This window comes from Protopterus annectens, chromosome 15.part0 (assembly GCF_019279795.1).
Source record: "Protopterus annectens isolate FY-2018-M chromosome 15.part0, PAN1.0, whole genome shotgun sequence".
In the NCBI taxonomy this organism is placed as follows: Eukaryota; Metazoa; Chordata; order Ceratodontiformes; family Protopteridae; genus Protopterus; species Protopterus annectens.
The window spans coordinates 599642256-599668738 of NC_056749.1; the positions used below are offsets into that span (position 1 = coordinate 599642256).

At 38.7% G+C, this 26483-nt stretch overlaps 1 protein-coding gene across 2 annotated transcripts in view; it reads right to left on the reverse strand.

Moving 5' to 3' along the window:
• Window positions 1–17180: 17180 nt before the first annotated feature.
• The window catches only part of LOC122789943 (arf-GAP with Rho-GAP domain, ANK repeat and PH domain-containing protein 1-like), a 1460469-nt gene continuing 1451166 nt past the window's right edge, over window positions 17181–26483 (reverse strand). For both annotated transcript variants that reach the window (XM_044057421.1, XM_044057422.1), the window contains one exon: window positions 17181–17559. In XM_044057421.1, coding sequence (XP_043913356.1) covers window positions 17536–17559 — 24 coding nt within the window. In that variant the 3' untranslated portion in view covers window positions 17181–17535. The remainder of the gene's footprint in view (window positions 17560–26483) is intronic.

Below are 26483 nucleotides of genomic sequence, written 5' to 3' on the forward strand. Positions count from 1 at the left end.
CCACTTAATGAATCATGGAGCAAGCATTTCCCTTCAGCTTCAGCCATCTGCTCTGTATCTGTCAGCTAGTCTGTGAACCACCTCCTTGCCTCATTCCTCTTTGCATTACCCTTACCCGAGTGAAGGTCAGTAATGTGATTGACAGATCACTCAAACCAGTTTTTACTATGGATTAAACTGAAGCAAAAGCTGAGAATAGCATTAAAATATATTCCATGCAGTAGGAAGAACCTGATTTCCATATAATTTATATGATCAGCTCCAACATTATCACAATTAAATGTATCTGTCACTCCCTCTCTTTCTGTATCAAAGTGTAGTAACAATTGAGTCCCAGTTTATTTTACAAAACTGCAATTTCAGCAGTATTAAAATTATTTGCACTGAGTAACTTGGGTTTCTATCAACATAACAGATATTCCCATAGCTTCAGTGCTAATGTACAGCAATGGTGTACTGGGAAAATCCTTTTTTTAGTGACAAGCAACTGGAACTGCAAGATCTATTACTAAATGTGTAAATGTATTAATTACCTGCAGAAGCAGCTAAAGCTGTACAAAATTACATAATGGTTCATTTTATGAAAATTTCAGTTCCCTTTACCTTCATGCCATCATTTTTTTAATTCAAGAATACAAATGTATCAAGCCAATTATTTCCTAACTCTTTCTGAAAAAGTAGGGAAAAAGTTTGTGAATTAAAATGACCAGGGAAAAATGGAGAATGGTATAAGAATTAAAAGAAGGTATTATGTTATGTATAAAAATGACAGAAATTGGTAAATATTGTCATTTTGTCTGCAGAAAGTTATTTGAAAATATTTATTTAACTTTCTTAAAGAGAAAGAAAATTAATGACTGCTTGAAGGAAGCCCCAGAGAGCAGCATTAGTCTAACATGAAATGGTTACTGCAATTAAAAAAGAAGAGTATTCACTGAAAAATACAAGTAAAATCATAGTATAGGAACTCAGGGTATTTATTTTTACTGTAACTTAAAGACACAGAAATCTATTGAACATGCAGTAGGAAGACCAGAATTCATGGTTCAGTTTATATTATAAAAACTAAGACTAACTAATGGATCACAATTTACAACCATACATAAATAGTTATCTTCCAGTTTATGGGACTCTCATCACCAGTTAACAAGGTTCAAAGGTTTTCAATGGAAGTCCCAATATACAGTTGTCATTTTAAATGTATTAAGTTTTTGTATTCCAGTTTATATTGGTTTGTCTTGTACTTGGACTTAGTATTGGCAAAGGATTTCCTATAGGATATGCTAGTTTTTGCTAGACTTTAAAAAAAATTAGAGGAAGTTGACCGCATATTTTCTGTTCTGGATGTCCTTCCTGAACATAACAATTATGGAATATCAGTGGTAATGTACTTAAATCAGAGGGGCTCTATAATGCGGATCTATTGGGGTAGTACCCTGCTTACCCTATTCATGTGATTCCACCAAGATTGTATATGAAGTGACAATCAGACAAGCACCTTTATGTATATTATAGTATTTTAGATATATAAGACATAAACAAATTAGAAATCCAAGAGCTGTGCATTCTTCAAATGTGCTTAAGCTTGACTTATGTATCAGCTGCCAAAATGACTCAGTGGTAGGAGAAGGAAAACAGTATCGTAAAGAAGCATGGCTTATGTTGAAATATGACATATTGAACCCTAATAATCACAATAAGGACATACTGTTGAAAATATTTATCTGATGATTTAGGTTCTTGTAAGTATTTCTGAAAATTTGATTTTAACATTCATCAGAATAGTTAAATGGCTGTTCATTGAAGAGATTAAGAAAAAAAATGTTGAAGTTAATGAGGAAATGTTTAATGGCTGGATGAGCAATTAATGGTTTGAGTTATAAAATCCAGCAAATATAATGCGACACCTAAAGTTTAAATGATGATAGTTAGGTACCAGCTATTAAAGAAAAAAATAAAAGGAAGAAGCTGCATATGTCCTTTTTTCACTTCGTGGTCATAAAAGTTACCTGAAGAGTGGTTGTTGTTACGAAAAATGAATGAGTTTATTTGGCAGAACTGACAAGGAGATCTGCAGTTTTTTTCATATTTGGGAACATATGACCTCTTCTTCATTCTATTTTTTTCTATATAGTCAGCATCAGGGTAACATGGTAGCAGTTCCTAGGACTGTTCTTTGATGACTTATGTGCAAATAAATGGCATTTGGAAATTTCTGCTATGTGCAGATATATTTTTCCTGCAAGACTTCAACAAGACTTGCAATGGAACAGTTATTATTTGTTCCAGCTCATTAGGAATCTTTTGGTGTTTGTTGATCGGAGTAGGTGCTTTGTCATCTCAGAAGTGCTGCACTTTCCCCAAGACCTGTTCATTTTTCATCTTTCTTTCTTTCCCTTTCTGTCCGTTGCTATTTATTGATGCTATTGTTTCCTCCCCATTTTGTGATAATTCCCCACAATCATCACTGATAACATGAAGTGAAAGTTGATATGCAATGTTTTCATTTATCTTGTAAGTGGGGTTTGTTATGCTCACGTATGTGTTGATCACCTCTGAAATATTTCACATTTCCCTTGTGTATCTCAAGAGAGTCTAAAACCCAGTCTTGATATTGGGCACACATTCCCTTTCCTTAGCCATTTTTGCTAACTTCCCCTTTAAAGATGATCATCTTCTGTATTCACCATCTATAGGCAACTCTCTTGTCCTGCTGTACCCTGGCCAGTTTCTTGGTAAATCCCAGTTTCGTCTTCCACCCTTCCTCCTTGGTTGCTTATCGTATAAGTGTCTATATGTCCACTAATCCATTGAGTATTCTGTATTCTTCCCTTATAAGGCCCATTATTGAGTACAACGCCCCATTCGGCATGTACCTCGCAAAGCACATGCAGCAGCTGGCGAGACCACAGAGGTTCCTCACCAGTAGAATCCAGGGCCTCAAAAATCTACCATACACAGATAGGCTTAAAATCCCTATCCCTCTACTCTGTTTCATACAGACTCCTCAGAGGTGACCTCTGTCTGGCATACAAGGTGATCTTGGACCCTGCCTTGATGGGACTGCTGCATATCTACAAGTCAAGCTCTACTCGAGTAAGCCACACATGCGGCCTCAACCTAGTCTGTGACATCAATAGGACTTGCTGGCAGGGTAGATTTGTGTCCCAGAGACTCTCCCATCTATGGAATAGACTCCCTCTCCATGTCAAGCAGAGTACCTCTTTACCCCTTTTTAAATGCAATCTGGATAACTGGATGGGAAACAGAAAATACATCCCTGAAATTCCATCTTTGTCCCTGCTGGACAGGGGCATTGGGTGCTGATTTGTCTATGCATGGGCTAAACTCCTGGCTAGGCTTATAAGGGCCTCAGGGCCAATAGCCTAGTAACTTCCTATGATCCTATGAGTAACTGTGTCCAAGTAGTTTTCATTATGCCTTCCCAACTTATCATTACATGGATCTCTACAAACAACATATTCATGTCCACCATATGACATATAGGAGAGTTAAAATAGTCATCTATTTCTCTGGACTCACTCACAAACTAGGATTCTATCATTATCTGCGACTACCATCCAGTGCCCCTACCCCTATTCCCAGGATACCTTTACAATATTTCAGAGCCAGAGCTAGGATATTCTTTTATGTGTTTAGTTTCTATATCCTTTGGTCCATTTATGGATGCCAGCACTGTACATTCCACAGCAAAAATCTTGCTATGGAATTTTGAACCCCAAACACTGAAAATGTCCTTTCCTTTTTAGTTTATCACTCTTGTAGCCCTTTGAGATTCTTATCCCTCTTTCCATGTTTGCTAGATTTGCAGTAAACTGTTGTAAGATTCCAGGGTGTTACTTTTGTCCTCATATATTGCCATGTCCAGAAACTTAACCCATGGTCCTGTCTGCCACCTTTTTCTTCCATCTTTCATTGAGTTCTATCCCTAATATATGCCAACATCCTTCCCACACTTATGGCTATTAGGGTCTAAAGATTACAAAATACTGTTTTATATAAAACAAATGCAAGTCCTTAAATGTCCTTTTCAGTACCTCCCTCTTGTTGAAAAGACTGTCCTCACTGGGGTCATTGAACTTTAGTTTATATGCTAAGAAGCAATCTAGCAGCATCTGATGAAGTTTTCTAGAAATTACTTTATGCACGTTTACATGATGCACATTTTTTTTCTTTTTGAGACACTGTTTCCAAGTTTGCTTTTGCTCTTCTTTTTCTATTTAAATTAATAGAAGAGCTTCGCTTCTGTTTTCCTTACAGAAGGATATTGTGAAAGAGCACTTGGGTGTAGTTTTAGTTTCTAAGTTGCACTTGCTTTGAAGTACAAGGGCCTTGTGTAACTTTTGTGTTTGTTCCCTGTCAGGGGGTGTAACAATGACATGCTGCTATATATGCAGAGGGAACCCGGACACTTGCGCAAATTTAACTTTCACCGAAAGTCAAATTCACGCTCACACATACCCGAAATTGCTGTTCATCGAAGTAGCAATTTTGGGTATGTGTGAGTGGTGTGCCGGTAGCACTGCAGTGCGAGTAAGGGAATATTCCTTTACTCCACTGTAGTGCGACCTTGGAGTGAGAATATTTAAGTAGGGGGGGTGTGGTGTGGGGGGCACAGCCCTCCACATTAGGGGGTGCAGGGGGGTGAAGCCCCCCCCGCAAAAACATTTAATTAGCGTTTTTTTCACAGTTTAATGGAAGCACTTTTTCGATTAAAGTGCTTTCATTAAACTGTGATTGGTATATATGGATTCGGACACTTGCTTTTTCGAGCAAGTGTCCCAGATCCATGCAGAGATAGAGGTGTAAGTGCAAAAGCTGCCCCCACAGGGGTGATGCCTGGGTAGGCTTACCACATGTAAAATGATGCTCAAATAAGTAATATTCGTAGGTTATGACAGCTGTAAGTTGCACACTTAAAATTAGCTTGTTTCCTTGTGAAAGATTACAGCTTTTATTTGTTACCTGTTTTAACCCTAAATCTAGTAGCCACAGCCACCCAGCAATGAGGATGAATATGCTAAGGGATATGATTTACAACATTTGCCTTATATCAAAATGACAATATCTACTGGATTGAAATAATTTTGTTCTAGGTACATGGGCTCTACTATAAAACATTTTGAGAATTTGTGTAACATAAATCCAAAGCATGAAAGAATGGAATGTTCACTTTACTATTTTCACTTGTATAGCATTACACATCATAAAGATGTGCTGATGATGTTCCATCTTTAAAGAATTATAGCTGTATGGTTAAAGGTCTGTATCTTACTGTGTGTGTGTGTGTGTGTGTGTGTGTGTGTGTGTGTGTGTGTGTGTGTGTGTGTGTAGATACATTCACTTAAAGAGAAAGTATAATATGACCAACATTATTCTGGTCATGGCATTCAAACCTCTCCTATGTCTATGTGCAGCAGTTAGAGGGTAGCAACATGTCTTCCTTTCTATAAGAGAGCCTGCCACTGGGTTTTTGTTTTAGCGAGGTGTGGCAGTTTCTTATCATCTCGTATGATGTTGTCCAATACTCTTCTTCTGTGGTTGATTCATATATTGTTACTAAGCTAACAACCCCCCGGGGGGGGGGGGCATTTCTAAGCCTAGCCAAGTTTTCCCAAAAGAATAATGATGTCCTGTTTCTGAATAGGACATTGAGAGCCAGGCATTTATAAGCTACCTCTGTCCATAAGGGACATGGGTGCCAGGCCCAGTATAAATTTCCTGTTCCTCATCCACTGGTCTAGGTTACACTTAAACTGGGTAATAGACAAACTTAACTTCACATGGATGGAAAGACTGTTCTATAGGAGGGGCAGTCTCTGGGAGGCATATCTGTCTCTCCAGCTAGTCACAGACAAAATTCAGGTCCCTAGACCTTACGTTTCTGGTAATCCTTGATTTACGAATATGTAGGAGATTCATAAGTGTGGGGTTTGCAGATGCCTGGTAAGTCAGGCATAGATCACCCCTCAGCAATCTATAGGAGACTGAGTAGAGGGAAAGGACTTTAAGATGCTCTGCATGAGGCAGGTTTGTTACACCTTGCATTCTTTTTGCAAGGAACCTTTGAGGTAATTCTAGTTGCTGCACATGCCTGGTCAGGTACATACCAAAAGAAGCACTGTACTCTCTGATTGATCTGATAAGGGCAGAATATAGTGGGATAATGACCTCTTTGAACCTAGATGACATGCCTTTACTTATAAGTTGTGCAACATATAAAGATTTCCTCACCATTGTGGCCACATGGTGATCGATGGTAAGGCTGCTGTCTACGTGCAACCCAGATCCCTGACCACTGGGTTACTCTTAGGGGTGGATTATCAACAGGGTAATTAGCCGGGATGGTTGATTTCCCAAAGGGTACAATTATGCATTTCTTAGCATTGAGTTTAAGACTGTGGCCTTGGCACCATTTCTTAGTCAGAGATGGACCTTTTTGAAGAATGCTAGTGTCTGCAGGGTATTCAGTGATGAGCGCAATCTGCTGTCATCTACAGATTTAGACAGCCATAAAGCATTTGCTTAAATTTAAATAAATAGATCTCTAAAAGTAACAGGCCCAGTACAGAGCCCTGGGGGGACTCCGTTAGTGACTGGCATCTTCTTGATTCAGATGGCCTCACCTATTTTAACCTCCTGGGTCCTATCAGTGGGCCAGCTGGCTATCCAGTGGGTAATGACAGAACAGTGGAAATGTTTTCTGAACCAGATACGAATACACTACATAAATAAGACAGGGTGTGGGCAATGAATTTCCTACTGGAAGGACTCAAGTCCTTGAAGAACAAGTACCTGTATGAATCTGCCATAAGTTCATGCTGGTGTCAATGATTTGAGGTATACCTGTCTGGATTGTATGAATAAAGACATGATGGAGCTCTTAGACTATTTGTCCAAGGCATGTATGAGCCTAGCATTGAGCAACATTCTACCTTCTCCAAGGATGATGCCACAATATAAACAAAAATAACTGACTTCAATAACTGGCTTAGTTTTTGATGTCATTCAAAGGGGTCCAATATTTGTCAGCCTGGAAGGATATGATCCGAAGACCACTCTGCTTCACCAGGGATGGCCTGCATCTATCCCCTTTAGGGTTCTGATTATCGGCAAAGACATTGTCCATCCCCATAGTGCCTTTTTAGGAAATGCCAACCTGATAAACCTACCAGCATAACAAAACAAATGAAGGAAAATATGAAGGAGTTACTGATTAATGATATGAGCCTGAACAAGAAACTCTACTCCTTACAAGCCCTTCTCATCCTGGAAGACACTGACATCTGTGTAGTGAGTGAGACATGGTTTAAAATGGCAGAAAGCACTCCACCTCTGCAGAGCTATAACGTTTTCTACATGCTTAGGCCAGCTACTGAAAAGGAGGGGAAAAATATGGAGGTATCTCAGTCTACATCCAGAAGTGGCTCACATCAAGGCTGGTAAAGCAGCATGATGCACTACAGCTTCTTCATGTCCAAATTACCATCAGAGGTCCCATACCATATATTAGCTAGCTATAGAATTCTCTGTATGACAAAAGAAAGTCACAACACCTAACTACAGGAACTACAATTAGTATTAAATCCAGTATAATTTTCCTATATGATCTAAACTATCCAACCATAGACTGGGATTCCTACACTGCTGTTAGTGCATAAGTACAGAGATTCCTGGACTTTCTCAATTCAAATGCCCAGGAACAATTAGAGTACCCACTAGGGGAAATAACATTTTGGATCTTGTCCCTGAGTAATATGGAAGCATCTTGCACCATCCCTTGGTATCTTCATAATTTGCCAGGTCCACCCATAAAGCAATTTCCTTTGAAATAAAACTGAAACCAGAGGTCCCTTCCACCTAGGGTACCTTTAAAATGTATTTAATACAAACTATCTACTCCTAAGTGATACACTAGCAAGCTTCAAATCCCCACCAAACACAGTTAACTCCACTGAATATGCAGAAATGTATACTACCACACTATATCAGCATGTAAACAGCTGCATAGATGCAGATGTATCCCAAAGGAACAACTGCACAGAAAGCCCCAGGAACAAACCCATGTGGAGGAACTATAACATCAACAAGCTTTATAATAAAAGGAAAAGAATTTTGATCAAAAGTAAGATTAATTCATAGAACGTTAGTGCCCTTGTCACTGAAATAAACAAACAACTCAGGAGCTTAATAAAATTCACCACATGCAAGTCTGAGGCTAAAATAACTATCCAAGCCAAAGACAAACACAAGGCATTTTTTAGTTATGTTCGTAGTCTCAAATGCACAATGCAGCAATGAGCTGAGCTTATTGTGAACAATGTTACTTACTCTGAGGCTGAAGATATAGGGAAACTAATGGTTGATAAATTTAGCTCTAAATTTACCCCTCTCTTCCCTCTGTCTGCCCCTCAAGATATACTTGAAACCACCTCCAACTAACACATAAGACCAAGTCCTAAAAGTGCTATCAAATGCTAAAAATACTACATCAGTAGGTCCTGACAATATCCCTGAAAACATCTTAAATAGCATGAAGTATGATTTAGCCACAATCCTAACAACACTGTTTAATCTCGGCCTCCATACAGGTTTTGTACTAAGTGAATGGAGAACAGCTACAGTCAATTCCCTGCATAAGGGAGGACTTTCCACAGACCCAGGCAATTACAGACCCATAAGTTTGAACAGCTACATATGGAAAGCCATGGAAAGACTTTCATGGAATTAATCATTCAGGACATAGGGAGCCTCCAAACACCGGACCAGTCACAGTTTGGATTCTTCAATGGAAGGTCATGCTTTCTCTACCAGGTGGATTTTTTTTTGAAAAAGTTGTCAAAGCAATGGATGAAGGGCAAAATGGTACATACTGCATACCTCAATCTGTCCAAAGCATTTGACACAATTCCCCACATAGTAGAAAAGCTAAATAAACTGTGAATAAACCTCTTTGTCAACCATTGGATTGCCAACTGGCTCACAGATAGGATGCAGAAAGTTAAAACAGAGGAAGTTACCTCCACATCATAGAGACCAGTCACCAGCGGAGTCCCCCAGAGTTCTGTGCTGAGATTTCTCCTGTTTGGCATCTACTTTAATGAAGTAAAAGTCAATACCTAAGGGCTCTGTCTGACTAAATTTGCAGATGACTGCAAGCTAGGAGGAGTCACTGAATCCTCAAATGACTTAGCTGTCCTGCAGAAAGTTTTGTGTCAAATAAATAATTGGTGCCCAAATAATGGACCAAAACTTAAAGCCAAAAAAGGCATTATTGTAACCTTTTGGAGGTTATCTACCTCAGGGAACTACCAATTTGACAATATGACCCCAAGCTTTGACCCAGTTGTTCGAGATTTTGGAACTTTTGTGGACAGTGAAATAACTTCTAACCAACATTTGTCTATTGTTGTGAAAACAGCCCTTCTGTATTTTACAGCTTATAAATAAAGGGATTGTGTGTAGACCTAGGGCTGTCACTGTCCCACTTTACTCAGCCCTCATTAGACCAGTCATTGAATATAATGTCCACTTTGGCATGTATCTGTCCAAAGACAGGCAGTAACTAGAATGCCACAGAAATACATTGATAAAAGGCCTAAACAACATGGCCTAACATGGACCGTCTCAAAACCCTATCCTACAGACTGCTAAGAGGTGACCTGTGTGTGGCTTAAAAGGCATCCTCCATCCCATTACTGATGGATTTACTGCACATCAGCAAGTCAATCCAACCATCCATCCACAATCCCTCTTTCTCATTTTTGCACATGGGGTCTGGGTGCCACTTTAACTGTGACAGTCATCTAGAGCCAAGGTTTACGCTTCTGGGTGGCTAGCCCTGCCACTCTTGTTCTTCCACACCACACACTCGCATGCACACTCACACCTATGGCTAATTCAGGGTGTCCACTTCACCTTCTGCATGTCTTTGGAGTGTGGGATGAAACTGGAGCACCTGGAGAAAACCCACGTGAACACAGGGAGGACATACAGACACTTCACAGAAGGCATCCCAGAGGAGAATCTAACTCTTGCTATGAGGTGACAACACTAGACTCTGCACCACTCTGCTGCCCTACATCAGCAAGTCAAATGACATCAGAAATAATTGGTCTAGGGATCTTAACCTCTTCTGCAACATCAACAGAATGATATGGAGGAACAGATATATCTTGCAGAGGATACTGCTGTTGTGGAACAGATTCCCCAGCCACATAAAACAAAGTTCATCCATGTCAATTTTGAAGCACAATTTAGATCTATGGATGGGAAACAGAAAATGTACCCCAAGACTGCCCCATGTACTACTAATGGACAGAGAAAGCTTCTAAATGCTTTAATCCCAGTTATTCTTATTTGGGGTAATATATAATTATTGACCATAGGATGAGTAACCAAATGGGATAGGTTATTTTGAGCATAAGAAGGGAAATTGGCTAGGTTTAAAATGGTCCAGAGTGGCAGTTAGACTTGCCTATGAACCTATAAAAAGACTGTAAGTACTCAACACTTCTATGGTACATCTGGGTTATTCTAATAGTTGCATGCAAGAAAATTTTATTGTTAACTTCTGGTTATATTAGTACATTTGTAAATATAGGTAAACTGTGCTGAAGGATTTAAGACAGTTGTTACCAGTATATTTTTCTATTCAATAAATAGAGAGAAAATAAAGAAGAGAACAATATAAAGAGAGTAAAGAAAATAGGAGATGGTGAATGAACATTTGAATTTAAGACTTTTATTTGAATGCACATATAACCCTCCAAGGTTATTCTGCATTGCTGCTGTTTCTGTATAGTGCTAAATATCTAGGAGTTACAGTTTATATTTTATGGTATCCACCTGAGCAGAATACAAGTACTTCCTTTTTCTTATGAATAAGGAGAGGATGGTTGGTACACAGATGCTGATGCTGAACCAGTGAAAAAGAGCAGGTCTGAAATCAGGAAGAGTTCAAGGGAAGAAGGGACAAAGAACGACAAGATGGAAATTGAGGGAATTGTGGTCATTGCTGCATAACAGATTTGGATAAAAAGGGATTTATCCTAGAGAGTCAGGAAGAAGCAGGGCAAAAGACTATTACCCAAAGCTTCAATTGAATGAGAGTGATGGAATAAAGGTATCAAAATAACAGCAGGAGCCATAAAAATGAGGCGATGATTACTGATAAATGTGAGGCGGTTATGATGGCTTAATTGGAAGTACTGATCACTTCAGAAGGCTTAAAATCTAATTCTATTACTAGGCAACCTGTCCAAAATGATGGACAGTTTTAAGAATACGTGACATGTGGGATCTGTGATGAATTATTTCTCATGATTCCCTCACTGTAAGTAGTTTAGCTGTGTTTAGGGATACACACTGAGTGACTTAGGTAAGGAGGGGGGCATATTTTTGATTAGTAAGGCAAGCAAGAAGTAGTAGTAGTAGGCAAAGAAAAATGGAAAGAACAAGCTAAGTTATCCCTCGATATACTAAGAATATTAAATAATGATGAAGTAGCTACACAGATAATAATAATACTGGGGCATATCTTGGAGTTAAGAGAGGAAATAGATGCAGTCAGCATTTCTCTACATGCATTCAATGAAAATTACTAGGATACAGAAGGAAAGTGGGTTAAGAAACACAGCTGCTGAGATTTCAAAGTATGTGAATATGACAAACGGAGGCAATTAAATAAGGTAAGAGAAATTTGTTGAAAGAGAGAAGAGAAATCAGGAATAAACATGGATTTGATTTTAACACCTAATAGACACATATCTGCTGGGGGGGTTGAGAGCAAGACTGTAGAATGGATTTAATAAAGAGAAAGCCACAATAAAAGGGTCTGCCTCAGTAAAGCTGACAAAATATATTAGCACTGGCCCAGGTACAGATGGTAAGGCAAAGACAATATTTCTCACTCTGAATGGGTTAGTCGTAGGAAAATGAACTTGTAAAAAGAGAGGTCAGGAAAGAATGAATAAAATTAAAGCATATAGGAAGAGTGAGGAACTGAAACCGGTCTACAAATTGATAAATTACTTTTAGTATGAAACGTCTCATTCAAAATGTTATAAAATGGTTCAGAAAAATGATGAAGAAGAAATACATTTTTATATTTTTCTTTGGAAAAATACATAGGAAGGAGTGAATTCTTAAAGTCTTTTGATAATGAAAAATTTAAATATAGCAAGCCCCATTGCAAAAATGTTGATATTTTACAAGAAAAGAGAATTGCTTTTTTTTTAAATAATGGAAAACTTATTCTGCATAGATACTCCTAAACAACTACAGAAGAGTAGAAAAAAGTCAGATATTTACATTTAGTTGACAATATTTGGTGCATACAAAAGAGGGACATACTCTAAGAATGACCTTGTGAATTAATTTAACAAAACTTATATAAGAAAGATGACAAACGTTGCATGCAACAAAAACTAGAGCTTAAAAAATGGATAGATATGCCCAGTCATATTAAGCAGGTACATATTTTGGTAGAGAGACGAGATAGAACTACTTCTGGTAACTTCTGTATTGATAGGGCTGGTTTATATTTGATATCATAACATAGGGGCACATACTGCCTGTTTAAAGGAGAATAACTTCATAATGGCTACCTACCCAGAAACACTGAGTGATGTGCTTCGGAATGTCCCTAGATGGGACAGTGTAGTGTAAAATAGGCCAATAAACAGTGAGACCAGTATTTATTTATTTTTTTTTTTGGAGTTCACTGCTACACTGGACCTCATATGTTGTTTATGCTTCCATGGAACTACAGGAAAAGATCGTAACTGTGGAGAGGCACTTGGTGGAGTCATTATTTTTTGTAATCAAGAACAGTTAAAGGAGCTTCATTTACATTAGTAACTGAAGTGAGCTGTTAATGTCTGAAATATATGACAATAAATGTGCATTTACCCTCAAGTCTGAGTCCACGTTAAATATGTCATGTGACAAAGATGTAGAAAATCTATGATAACCCTAACACTGGATAATGAAGTAGAGGATATTTTCATAAGGGGTGATCTAAATGTAAGAGCAGCAGCACGGGATAGGTTAAAGTCAAACTCCTATGCAGAGAGTAAGATGAAGAATGTTAAACTTGAGTAACACAGAATCCTGTTTTGAATCAAAGGAGGATCACGTTTATTTTTATGACAGAAATATGTAGTAGATATTTGGATCATTACTAATAAAACTGGATTTATTTTGAATCATCTTACTTCGAAAGGACCCTTTCATTCTGCACGCGCACATACACACACACACACATATATATATATATATATATATATATATATATATATATATTTTATATATATATATATATATATATATATATATATAGATACACACACACACACACACACACACACATATATATATATATATATATATATATATATATATATATATATATATATATATAGATACACACACACACACACAGTGGGTTTCTGATCACAATGAATATATTATGTATTTGACACATGTATTCCAAGAAATTCACTTGGAGACTGAAGCAAAGAAAAACTTAGCCATAATTCTTTGTAGTGTACAGACCTTTATATGCTCCCTGTACTAATAGTTACAGAAAAAAGTGTAGGCTTGTGAAGTGCTTTGTAGTTTTGAAAACCTTAACACACTTAGAGCTGCCACAGAGATAGCTCACAGAAGTGAAACATTACTCTGAGGAATTAATAGCTTTAAAATCTGTTACATACTTTACTCTGCCTCTCTTTTTTGTTTAGAAGTGTGGCAAAGTGGAGTACCCAACATATTTTAAAGCTAGTTTAGTTTCTGCCTCTCTTCTGTGATGGCTGTCAGAGGCCGTTGTTAAGCTCTAGTATGACAGTACAGAATAACAGTTCTTAGAGGTGCTTAACAAAAGATAGCTATGGACTTTTGTACTCTAGGAAACTTGCTTAATAAGCATGCCTCTTTTTTTCCTAACCAGGATGCTTTAGATACCACTTGGTGTTACTGATACATATAGAACAACTTTGGTGTGTGCTTTGTTTTTATATGATTTTAACTTGTCAGAAATCATGCAGGATTAAATGTTTATTATTTCCATAAAAAGTAAAAACAAAATACCTGGAATGGATAGTATACATGCTGCTATTTTGGGCAGAGATTTTTGTATCTCTGTTATCTGCTGGATAACTGATTTATCTTTAATGACAAGGTAACTTAATTATGCCAATACTAAAAATATGGTACTGCTATACAGTAGAAGTGCTCACTGAACATTTTAACATGGTAGAATAACTAGATCACTGAAAGAGATTAATTGGGGTTTCTAGATACTTGTTCAATTTGGTTTCATAGATAGCTAAACAGGCTTGTCTTTCTTAATCTTTTCCCATCTGGTGGATAAACATGCAGCCATTAAGAATGGCAAATCATATACACTCTTTGTGGATATTTTATCATATATCGGTAACATAAGCAGATATATTTTATGGGAAGTAGATAAGTAGAGCATTAGTAAGTGAAGGCCACAATCCTAGGATCCTATACAGTAGAATATCAAAATGCTGAAGACCATAGTGTCAAACTTCTGAACTTGCCTTCCTCCCACATGACCCATGTTAGGCCTTGTTCCTGAGTTTACACTGGAAAGGATATTCTTTCTTCAGTGTTTTGGTCTTTAAAATTACGGTCCTGGGATTGTAATGTTCAAGACTGTGGGCTTCAGGATTGTGGTAGTAAAGTGTGTGTGTGTGTGTGTGTGTGTGTGTGTGTGTGTGTGTGTGTGTAAATAATGAAGGGAATTTATTATTATTTGGGGATAACCTTCATGATTAATGACTGGTATACCCAAAGTATACAAAAATAGTTATTTCTGAAGAAAATATTGAAATGGAAAATTGTTAGTGGGTTGTATATGTGCTGTAGGTGATTTATTCAAGTTTCCACATTGTTCACAATGGAGATATGGAGACAAGGTAGAAGGATGAATTTCATAAACTCCAGTAGACATTTCATAAAAAAGCTTCTCAGACTACCTCAGCCTTTTCCTAATGTTTACCCATATTATGAAATATGTTTGCCTGAAATGATTAAATCTAGTGAGCTGTATAGCAATATGCCATGTAGCACAACATGATTACATTTGTGATTCTGGCATGATACAAATTCTAGACTGAAGGAAAGTAGGATTTACAATTTATTTCTGCTATGGGGAAGTAAAGACGCTAAAAAAGATTGAAGTGATTGCACTCTGGAACCTTTGGGTAGTGGATACATCTAGCCTACAAGTATCATGAATTAATAAAAGAAGGGAAATGCTCTTAAACTATAGGTATGCAGAAATATTTGTAGAGCATTTATTGGGCTTGATATTCCCACTGAACTAGTGAAATGGTATAATATGGCATAGTGCTTGTTGAAGCTGAGATACAAATATGACTTATTTAATAATTAAATGTATGATAATGAAGAAAATGAGTTAGCTGTTTATGCAGAAATTTCTAGCCAGAAGCTTTGCTACATGTAATCTCTTTAATATACTATGTTCTATGAAGCAAGGAAGACTTTTTACAAAAGATTGGGAATACTTTGTTAATGCAAAAATTGATATGCAGAAGTCTTAAGGGCAGTGTTTACTGATTTGCTAGGTAAAAACCTGGGTTTGTTAGAAAAAACAGAATGCATTAGTGGTTAAAGTGCTTACATTTACAGTTATTGCTTGTGTTAACACAGGTGATGGAATCTGAAATGGACAATTAATTGTTTATAAGTTTGCTGTGGTATACTTAGGCAGTATTATTGTTTTGTTTACGTGGACTCAACAACAACATATTAAAATATATGACATATATACAAAAACTTAATTGAAGCTAATGAAATCTGTTGGCATTTGTCTGAAGTGCAGAACAATTATGGTGTGCCTGGAACAGTAACTCACATGGCCTACTGATAACTTAGGGCAGCAGACCAACGATTAAGTCATTTCTTCTTCTTTTACTAGAAGACTGTATAATGCCCTGACTAGAATGAGCTTTGTGTGATGCCAAGGCTTTAAACCAAACAAGAATGGCTAACAGATGTGTTTGTTTTGAAAAAGGCCTTATTTTACTAGGTTCTTACAAAATTTCCCAAAATGACATGTACAATCATGACTGTAATTTGGGATGGGGTCCTGCTCTAGGCTTAGGCTTTTCTTCATAGGTTGTTACTAGGCTAATGACCACTAGGGTCCTTACAAGCTTAGCTGCTCACACCAAACCATTTGGATCCTGAGTATCGTGGGTGTCTGTATGGGGGTGAGGGCGCATGTTAGTAGGGAGGCATCTAAGGATTTGTAAAGAAGGGTGTTAGGATAATACTTTTCTTACTGATGGCCTCTGTCCATAATGGACATGGAGGCTGGACCAGGGTTAAATTTACAATTTCCCATCCTGTTGTCAAGGTTTTAAATGTATTCTCCTCAATGGAAAAGGACACAGCACATTTGACATTGAGGTATTACTTACTTGTTGCAATCCCCCTACACACACACACACACACACACACACACACACACACACACACACACACACACACAAAGTTCTCTACGGTGAGAATTGAACCTCCTACTTCTCTAGTTACACAATCTACAGAACACACTATTAGTCACAAGCCCCACAGAAGAAGTCCTTCAGAAAGAGGTTGTAGCACTTGCATTATTTTAGTTCGTCTTTCTTACAAAAAAGTGAGGTCAACATTTCCCTGTTGGAAGCATGAATCAGTCAAAAGAATGAATGGAAATAAATGCAAAGAGTTTCAGCCCTACTAAGGATAAAATCATATGTAAGCACAAGATTCTGCAAACATATTGTTATTCACAAGTGTTAGTTATCACAAGCAAAGGCATTTTGTAGTGGAGCAAAATAAATGCTAATGATTTCTCATTTAAGTAACTTTCTTCATTTAATGCACATGAAAAAGCTGTGATTCTTAATTTCATTCATTTGCTAACTGGGTAAGCCCACTAGGTATAGGTGCTTCCTTTCAAAAGTGATCAATAATAATATCTGGTTAAGTGACTAGGTCAGAGTCATCCAACGTGCAAATAGAGAGTGAAAGAATCAAACCTAGGATTATAAGATTAAGCTCATGACCTTAATCAGGTGTGTGGTAATACCAGACATGCATTTCTGTAAACTATGTTCCTTGTCAATAGACAGATAAAACACTTTTCAGCTGTCCACTAAAATACACAGTGAGGCAGTCTATGCTTCTTGACTTCTATTAATTATAAAGTTTGATACTTTTTAACTTGTATTAGTAGTAAATGTCTATAAAATGGGAACTTCTTCTTGGATATCTTGACTAGACAGTAACTGTTCTTCTTAGATGGTAAGGTTTAATTCCTACTCATTGCTTTTAGAGCAGTGACAGGGAGCTCACAGCATCCATTGAGTTTTGCAGCAAAATGTTTTCCACCGAGGATAAGTCCACAAAGGCAGCAGAGTCTTAGAGATCATTCACATAATGTTAAGAATCCATTTGACTGAAATTCAGTCCAATCTTTCACTGAGGTGCTTCTGAAGGAACCTGTATAGAGGGGAAAATATATATATGTATAATACAGACACAAAAGTAATGTTAATGACATGTTCCATAGCACAGATAACAAAGCAAGACTATACAATCGGCAACCCTTTTAAGTTAGAGTAACTGTACCACAAGTGAAATAAATGTATTGTTTATTCATTTTTAGGTAAAACAGATAGAGCCAGATTCAATAAAGCCTATACTAAGTGTACACAGTATGTATTCAATAAAATTCTTATCACATTTTTGTGCTTTCTAGTCACTCAGAAGGATCACACTAAGTGTACATGTAGTCTAAATTTTGAGGTAACCTTTATGAATCTCTGACAATATTATTTAAAGCTGCAAGAATATCAGTAGGAAAACTAAAATTAGGAGGAAGAAGGTCTGTGTTATGTCTCTGTTGTCTGTTCACTCAGAATGGTGTACACTTAGTGTAGGCTTTATTGAATCTGGCCCATAATCTTTTGTCAGAATTAATAATGAGAAGCAACCAACACAAACAATAAAAGCTACTCAAAGCCATCATACTTACCCTTAATCAGGTGAAAACAAATTCACTGATTCCAGAAAGCACCACTCTTTTGTTGGGTATTTCACAAGTAAAGTGTTACAGTTTGCTATACCTCCTCATTCCCTGATAGTGTTAACATGGAAATGAATACATGCAGAGTACCTGATCAGTCTAACCAAACAAGTCCATGTCTGGGCAATTGTCCTGTAAGGATATGGAGAAAAATCTGGCATGTGAGGGAGAACCACTGACACAAGGTCATAAGCTCCCTAGTAATATATTGGTGTTCTGTGGTCTGCATTTCTAATCTAATTAAAATAAAATTGTCCAATAATATTCAAGGATGCATTGCTAGCACCACATTTTGGCCTCACACTTTCACTAAGCACTTCAGCCTTTGTCTTGGGTAGCTTCCCAGAATGTGACTACATAAATGGCCATCATAGAATGTGATGCTTCTGGACAGATTTACAGGCTCAGAATCAGAGCTGGATCTGTCACTAGATGATCTAGGCAGTCACCTAAGGCTCACTAGCCATGAAGGGGGGCCAAATGTCTGGGGGTTGCCACAAAAACTTACATTTCTTCTTTAAGAACACGCTTTGCATTTGTTACATTGCTTCTTTAAGGATACATGCAGAGTGTATCCTTAGTAGCATCTGTATGTATGCCTTTAATATGACACATGCACATTCAAATTGAAAGGGAGCACACAATTTAAGAAATGAGCATGGATGTTGTCCTGAATGGGGAGAAAAACAGATCCTGAAATAGGTTAGTGCAGAGTGAGTGAGGGAGAGAGAGAGAATGTGTGTGTGTTTGTGTGTGTAAAATAGCAGGTTGGTTAACTCATTCAGGCATAAAACCTTCTACCTTCAATACAGGACCCTAGAGCCTGAAACCTATACATCAACTGCCACACTGTCATCAGAGAGGACTGTTGAGTTTTATTGCATTTTCAAAAGAGTGCTGAGTTTCTGTTCACTTAAAAACAAGGTTGAGTTTCTATACATTTTCAAGGACTGTTGAACTTCTCTGAGTTTTCAAAGACTGTTGAGCTTCTGTGCATTTTTAAGGAATTTTTTGTTTCAAGGCAATGGAAGTTTACTGTTGCTCCTTCTAAATCTGTTTTCAGTGTGTAACAGTTTTGTTTAGCAAATGGGCATAATCAGTGTTTGTGCTATAAATTTTAAAAGCAGTGTTAGTAGCACAACATGTATCATACTTTCTTTGGTGCAGAAGGCTGTTGGTTCTACTCCCACACCATGTACATGGAGTGCTGATATTGTAGTGCCTTCTTTTTTGGGGGGGGGTTGCACTCCTGAGTGTGTCCTCCTTTGGATGAGATGCCTAGTGACTATGAACCTGTTGCTGGTTTGACAGACATTCCCTATTGCAATATTTCCAGCTTACCCTTTTTCAAATGTAACGTGGGCAGTTTATTCTTCAAGAGCAGCAAGCACTGAATTTGTACATGAAACACTGAAATGTAGAGGTGTTTGCCAGCAGCAACCTTTTCATTAGTTATATTTTTGAACACCTTTATTGAGTTATCACTTGTGATTTAGACACATTTACATTTATATAAAAGTAATCAAACTGTATTATCACATTAAAATTAACAAACATTATGCTTTACATATATTGCTATATATCATATAACCTAAACAACATTACATAAATTATTCACTTCTTGTCCCTTTTTTAAATAAGAAACATCTTTATTAAACCATCACTTCCGACATAAGCAATCATACATTTATATAAATGAAAACAAACCACATCAACACAATCCTAGTTGCAAGCATTTTACATCACAAACCATACTGACACACTCCCAGTTGCAAACATTATACATCACTTATAATCTATTCAATTGTTTTCAGTCAAATATTACATAGCTCATTTAAGTCCTGCCTTCTTTTAAACCTCATTCCTCCCCTGTATGTATTGTTCTCACAATTCCCATTTTTTCATATGTAGTTTGCTCCTACCTTTTTCTAAGATCTCAATTCCAGTTGTTTTATCTCTGTTACTATATTCTCTGCTTCTAATATATTGGTTTAGATTTTGATTTCCATTTTCTAGTAATTGTTTTTTGGCAGCCACCATAATTAGAGACAGCAAGGCCTTACCATGTCTACGCAATTCCTATTCTGCATCACAGCTCAGAAGAATCATCTCCCTCATCACACCAGTCTGCCCCCCAGCATCTCTGACAGTGCATTCGGCATGGAATCCTTAAAGTCTGCCAACTCACTGCACTCCCAGATGATATGCTTCCAATTACCTCTTTCTACCCATCCCCCCTCCAACATTTGCTATCTACCTGAGGAAAAATTCTCTGGCGTCTACTTGGGATATAAAAATATCTATGTAAACATTTCCAAGCAAAAATCGTAAATCTTCTAGATTTTTTTGCATATTTGGGAGACATACATATATCCTCCCATTGTTTCTTTGTGAATTGCTTATCCAGTCTCTTTTTCCAATCCTTACTAACCTCCTCTGAATGATTCTTATAGTTATCATGCAATAATTTATATGGTCTACTAATTATTTGTTTTTTTAATGGCAGCTTCTGTTCTAGATTCTACTAAAAACTCTACCAGCGCTGGTTTTTCATTTAGGACCCCCCTATTTCTTTCTCTTTACCTGTACTCTGATATCAATCATTGCTAGGGGAGGCAATCTCTAACCTGCAGTCCAAATACATTCATGGCATTTTTACATTCTAGCATCTTTCCCTCTCTAGTTATTTGCTCCCAATACTTTGGTTCCTTTGCCAGTTTTCTCCAATAAATCCCAGCCCCCTATTGCCTTTATCCCTAATTGCAGTCATCCATATTGACTGAATCTCCTTTCTCCATTCCCGTGTTGGCTTAGTTCTTAGAACAGTTTCTGCTATGTTATGGATATAATATTCTGTATGATTATTGTTATTCTCCTTAAAGGCCTGCAACCAAAATCCCAGTCTCTTCTTGTTTCTTGAGCTTCCCCTGTTTCAAAATCACTCCTTTCCACTTTGAACTATAGTTTTCTGCTTGTGCTATGTATAGGAGCCTTAACTGTGTCGCTCTGAAATACCCCTTGAAATTGGGTAATTCCAATCCACCCTGTTCTACTGGAAAATCATCTTATCCCACTTGACTCTTGCCGTCTTCCCCTCCCAGATAAAGTCCTTTCTCTCTTTATTAACTGCTATCCAGAACTTGTCCTCTGGTTGATAAAAATATGCCTGACCTGTGTTTAAGACAAAAGGGACTAAAAACATTTTGACTGCTTGTATCTTACTATCCATATCCATATAACAAAGCTTCCATTTTTCTCAGTTTTTGTATTATCTTTTGTTTAGTCTCTTCCCACATATCCTTGGCTGCCACACCAGAATAGTTTTTAATTCATACTCCTAAGTACTTCATTTTATCATGTCCCCATAAAGAAGGATATTGCTGAACCAGTTCATGTGTGGGTACATAATTTACTGCTTTTGCTTTTGTTTTAGCTTAATTAATTTTGTATCCCAAAAATATATGAAACTGTCTCAAAATGTTCCATAACACTGTAACGTCTCTTTCTGGTTTTGTCAGGTATAAAATAATATCATCTGCGAATAGATCCAGCTTTTCTTGTCTACCATACCAATTATATACTTGATTTTTTGAGTCCCTGATTTTCTTTGCCAATGGTTCTAAATATAATGCAAATAACAAAGGGGAAAGAGGACACCCCTGCTTGGCTCCCCTGCTCAAGCAGACATTAACATAAAGGACCCCATCCACTTTAATTTTCACCTCCAATCCCTCATATATCCTCCTATTCAACCTTATAATTTTTTCAGGAAATGCAAATGCTTCCATTGCCCTGCTCATAAAGCCCCAGCTTACTCTGTCAAATGCTTTCTCTACATCAACACCTACTAACAACAATGATATTTTCTTACATTTTGCTTCCCTCTGGATCATCAGTGTTCTGTTAATGTTGTCAAATGTTTGCCTCCCCTCCACAAAACCACATTGATCCACATCTATCAATTTTGGCATTACTTTTATCATTCTTTTAGCCTTTATAAACATGAACACTTTATAATCATGGTTTAGTATTGAAATGGGCCTGTATGAAGCTGGGTCCAATGGATCTTTACCCTCTTTAGGTATTTCAGCTACTGCTGCTTTCTTCCAGGATGTTGGTACTTCCCCTCCTCTTACAATACTGTTAAACAAAACCTTCCAGATCTTTATCAGTTTTTTCCCTCCTGGCTTCCAAACTTACACAGGAATACCATCTATTCCATTGGACTTCCCTGTAGATTGGTTATACATCACAATTTTTATCTCATCTCCTCCTATCCTAACCATTAGTAATTGAGCCTTGCCTACCTCTAACCTTGGCATATTTAATTCATCTGATATTGTCAATTTCTCATTTCATCCTCATGTATAGGTTTGGATCCGAACCATGACATCCAACTCAGCCATTACTAAGCTTGTGGCAACCAAAAAGCTCTTGGAACCTCCCCTTGCCCAGAGTGCACATCTCCCTGTTACCCCAGATCTCGTTTGGCACTTCATGAAGATGTGGTCTAACCGTTTGCTCTTGGACATTCTCAACCCTTTAGCTAATTCTTTCTTTTTCTGTGGAGTGAGTGTATATATATATATATATATATATATATATATATATATATATATATATAATATATGAAAAAAAAAACAAATATTTACTTTTGAGTATATTTCCTTTTCCCTTAGTGGTTTGTGCACATCTTTGTGTGGGTGTGTGTACATTTGTGTGCGCTCTGTCTTCTTTTTTCTTGCCATGGCTGCAAAACAGGATAAGCCTACTGGCTTCAAGAAATGTATTAATTGTGGTCACAAAATGTTGTACAGTGACTTGCACACTCTATGTGTTTACTGCCTGGGCCCTCACCATCTACAGGAAGACTGTGCAATCTGCCATTCCTTTAACTACCGGGCAGTAGTTGAAAGGAAGACTATGACCTCCCTTGATCTAGATGAGATAGCTCCCAGTTGAAAGGAAGAATAAACTTATTCTCTGGGAGTTATTACCATCTTCTTTTAATGAGGCCATTTCTGGTGGTGCCCCAAACCTTGTGGCTAAACCTAGGTCAGCTCATTCTAACCCTGCTTCAAAAGTTCTGAAAGAGGAAGAAGAGACCTTCCTTGGCTCCATCAGATCCCTTGAAGCCAAGATCCAAGTCTTCCAAACCCTCTGACTCCAAGACTTGATTGGGGCCTTCAGAGAAGAATTCTTCATCCTCAGATCCAGCTCCTTCAGTTCCGAGCCTCTCTGATCTTGACAGGTAAGAGCCATTGCAGTCAGATCCAATCTCCAGCCCTTTAAATCCTATAACCTCCCTGCCAAGGATTCAGTACTCCCCTTCTGTAGACCCTATGACTTTGAGAGTACCATCTCCATTTTTGAGCAGACCAAGATCTCCTTTGGCTTTTTCTTCTTCCTGTTCTATCAGAAGCATTACAGAAGAGGACATGGAACAGATGGTCCAGAAAATGTTGTGGGTGCAGGGCATTACTAAGTCCCCCTTGGCTTCAACTCAAATGGTCCTAGGTCTATCCAAGCCATCCACTCCCCCTTTGGTTCCTCCTCCAACTTCAGGACAAGCCTCAGAGTCCTTGGATCCAATATGCCTGGTGACTTCCTGCTCAGATCCAAGGATTTCCATTTCCTCGGATTGGATTTTTGCTAGGAGCTCTTTGGCCTTCTTGGAGCTGGAGAGATCTCGAAGCCGTAGCAAATCTGGTGGACCACGGGTGCGGTCGATTCCCAGACCCTCTGAACAGTCTCTGCATCTTGGGGCTTCCACTCAAGTGAGCTTGGTGCTGGCTTCAACCCTGGGCAAGCTGTCTTCACAGCTGGGGAGAACTCCTTCCCACAAGCATGTCTTGTCAGAGGCAGACTCCCTTCCCACTCAGGAGTAGTCAGCTTTTGGGGATCTGGAGAGGGCTATAGCTGCCTCAGCAACTAGGAAGTCACCTCCCCTCTCAGATCCTCAGCCCCATCTACACCCCCTGTCCACCTTTTCTGACCAGGATGTTCCACATGGACAGTGGGATCTTAGGCCTCAGGATACCTATCGGGGTACCCCTGCCTCTTCTGAAACCTCCCCGTGGTATCCCACTGAGGAGGTTCCTCAGAAGAGGACCTGCAAGAGGAAGCATTTGGACTCATCTGAGGAGTCAGTCAAAAAAGACACTGACCTCGATGAGTGAGAAGGATCCCCTTGGTTACCTCCTGAGGATGTTTCCTTTGGAGACATCTTGGAGATCTTGCAACAGAGAGGTGGCTCCCTCACCTGAGGAGTCAGTGTACTTGGCAGCCTTTGGATCCTGATGTCTACCTCCTTTGTCTCTCCACCCACTGAGGAGCTCATAGAATTGATCTCTTGGCAGGCGTGTGAGAGCCCAGATTCCATTGAACCAACTCCCTGGAGACCAAACAAGATTATTACAGCACCAGCTGACAAAACCTTTTTGACAAAAGGCATTGCAGTAGATGCCATGGTGGTGGTGGCAGCTACAAAAAGGCACTATCGGACAAGAGTTCCACTTTTCATCCTCTTAATAAGGATTCCAGAATGATGGATAGATGTGGGAAGTGAGTCTTTTCTTCAGAAACCTTTCCCTTACGATCGTTGAATTACCTTTCCCATTTCACCAGTTTGCAAAGAGATCTGATCAAGGAGTTCTGAGTTAATCTTAAAGGAGCCATAGCTGAGGGAGTCCAAGAAAAGGTTGCTTCCCAGCTGGCAACCCTACATTCTGTAGCTAACTCTTCCATGAGGCTCCTTGCTCATGCAGCCAAAGGAATGAGGACAGTAGTGGGTTCTGGCATTTTGATGAGGATGTATCTGTGCAACTTTGTGGAGCCTTTTAAGTCTTCTTTCATCAATGCTCCATTTAACAGAATGTCCCTTTTTGGTCCCAAGGTCACAGACATGCTATCCAGTTGACCTTCCCTAAAAGTCAGAGAGAGGAGGTGGCAAAATGTGGTTCAAGAAATCACAGGGGTCTTACCAAGACACATATGTGGAGAGAGTTCCCCTAGGGGCAGGGGGGGATCAATTCTGGAAGACGGCACCCTCATGGCAGAAGGCCCACAGAACAAAAGGTCAAGAGAGCCTTTCATTGGGGGACCCTTCCAGCACTCCTGAAAGGAGGCCTGATTGCCCACCTCTGGAGGCAATTGGAGGTTGACTATCCCTGCACTGGAGAGCCTGACTAAAAATAACCATCGATTTACGGGTGCAGAGGATAATATCCAGAGGATATCTAATCCCATTTTCTCAAGACCCTCCCCCCAACAGAAGAATCCTGGATGCCTACCCAGGCAAAGGGATCAGGCAGTTATTCAAATTCAGATACTGATGGACAAAAGAGCCCCCCAGATCAAAGAAGATTTGGAACTTACTCAAGATTGTTTGTAGTTCCAAAGAAAACAGGGGACTGGAGACCAATTCTGGATCTCAGCAGACTAAACAAATTGGTTCAATGCCACAAGTTCTGAATGGTCAAGGTACAGTCCATACTTTCTTTCTTGGAACAGGACGACTGAATGTGCTCCATAGACCTTCAAGATGCATACTACCACATACAAATGGATAGGTGATCCAGAAGGTACTTATGTTTCTGGCTGGGAGCCAGTCATTACCAGTTCAGATTGCTGCCCTTTGGTCTCACTACAGCCCCCAGAGTGTTCATCAAATGCATGGCAGTGGTAGCGGCTAACTTGAGATGACAAGGATTCCATGTGTTTCCCTGTTTGGATGACTGGCTCATTTCTGCCCCATCCAGGCATCTACTTATTTGGGCAAGAGATGTTGTTATCCAGTACAGAGGTAGGTATAACAATAAATTATGAAAAGACACACTTGGACCTGGCTCAAACACTGGAGTTAATAGGAGCAATTTTGGACACAAATCAGTTGGTTGCAAGACTTCCGCAATACAGAGTGCTAACGATCAGGTGCCAAACACACAAACTACTTCAGAACATGAATATAGCCACCCACCATGTCTCACAGGCTCTAGGCTCAATGGCAACTGCTATAGTCTTAGTCCTGCTGGCAAGATTTCACATGCAAATACTACAATGGCTTCTGGTCTCACAATGGTCAATTATCCAGCAACTGAATGTCCAAAGTCCCACAAGTATGGATATGGTGCACAGCCCAATTGTAAATCCCAGTGAAGAACTGAAGGCCAGCACACATTTGTTAGCTCACAAAGCTTTTTTAATAGATGAAATAACACAAAAATAACAGACCGGTTTTGGCTGAAAAGCCTTCCTCAGTACACTGAGGAAGGCTTTTCAGCCGAAACCAGTCTGCTATTTTTGTGTTATTTCAGTTATCCAGCAACCAGTGTCTTAC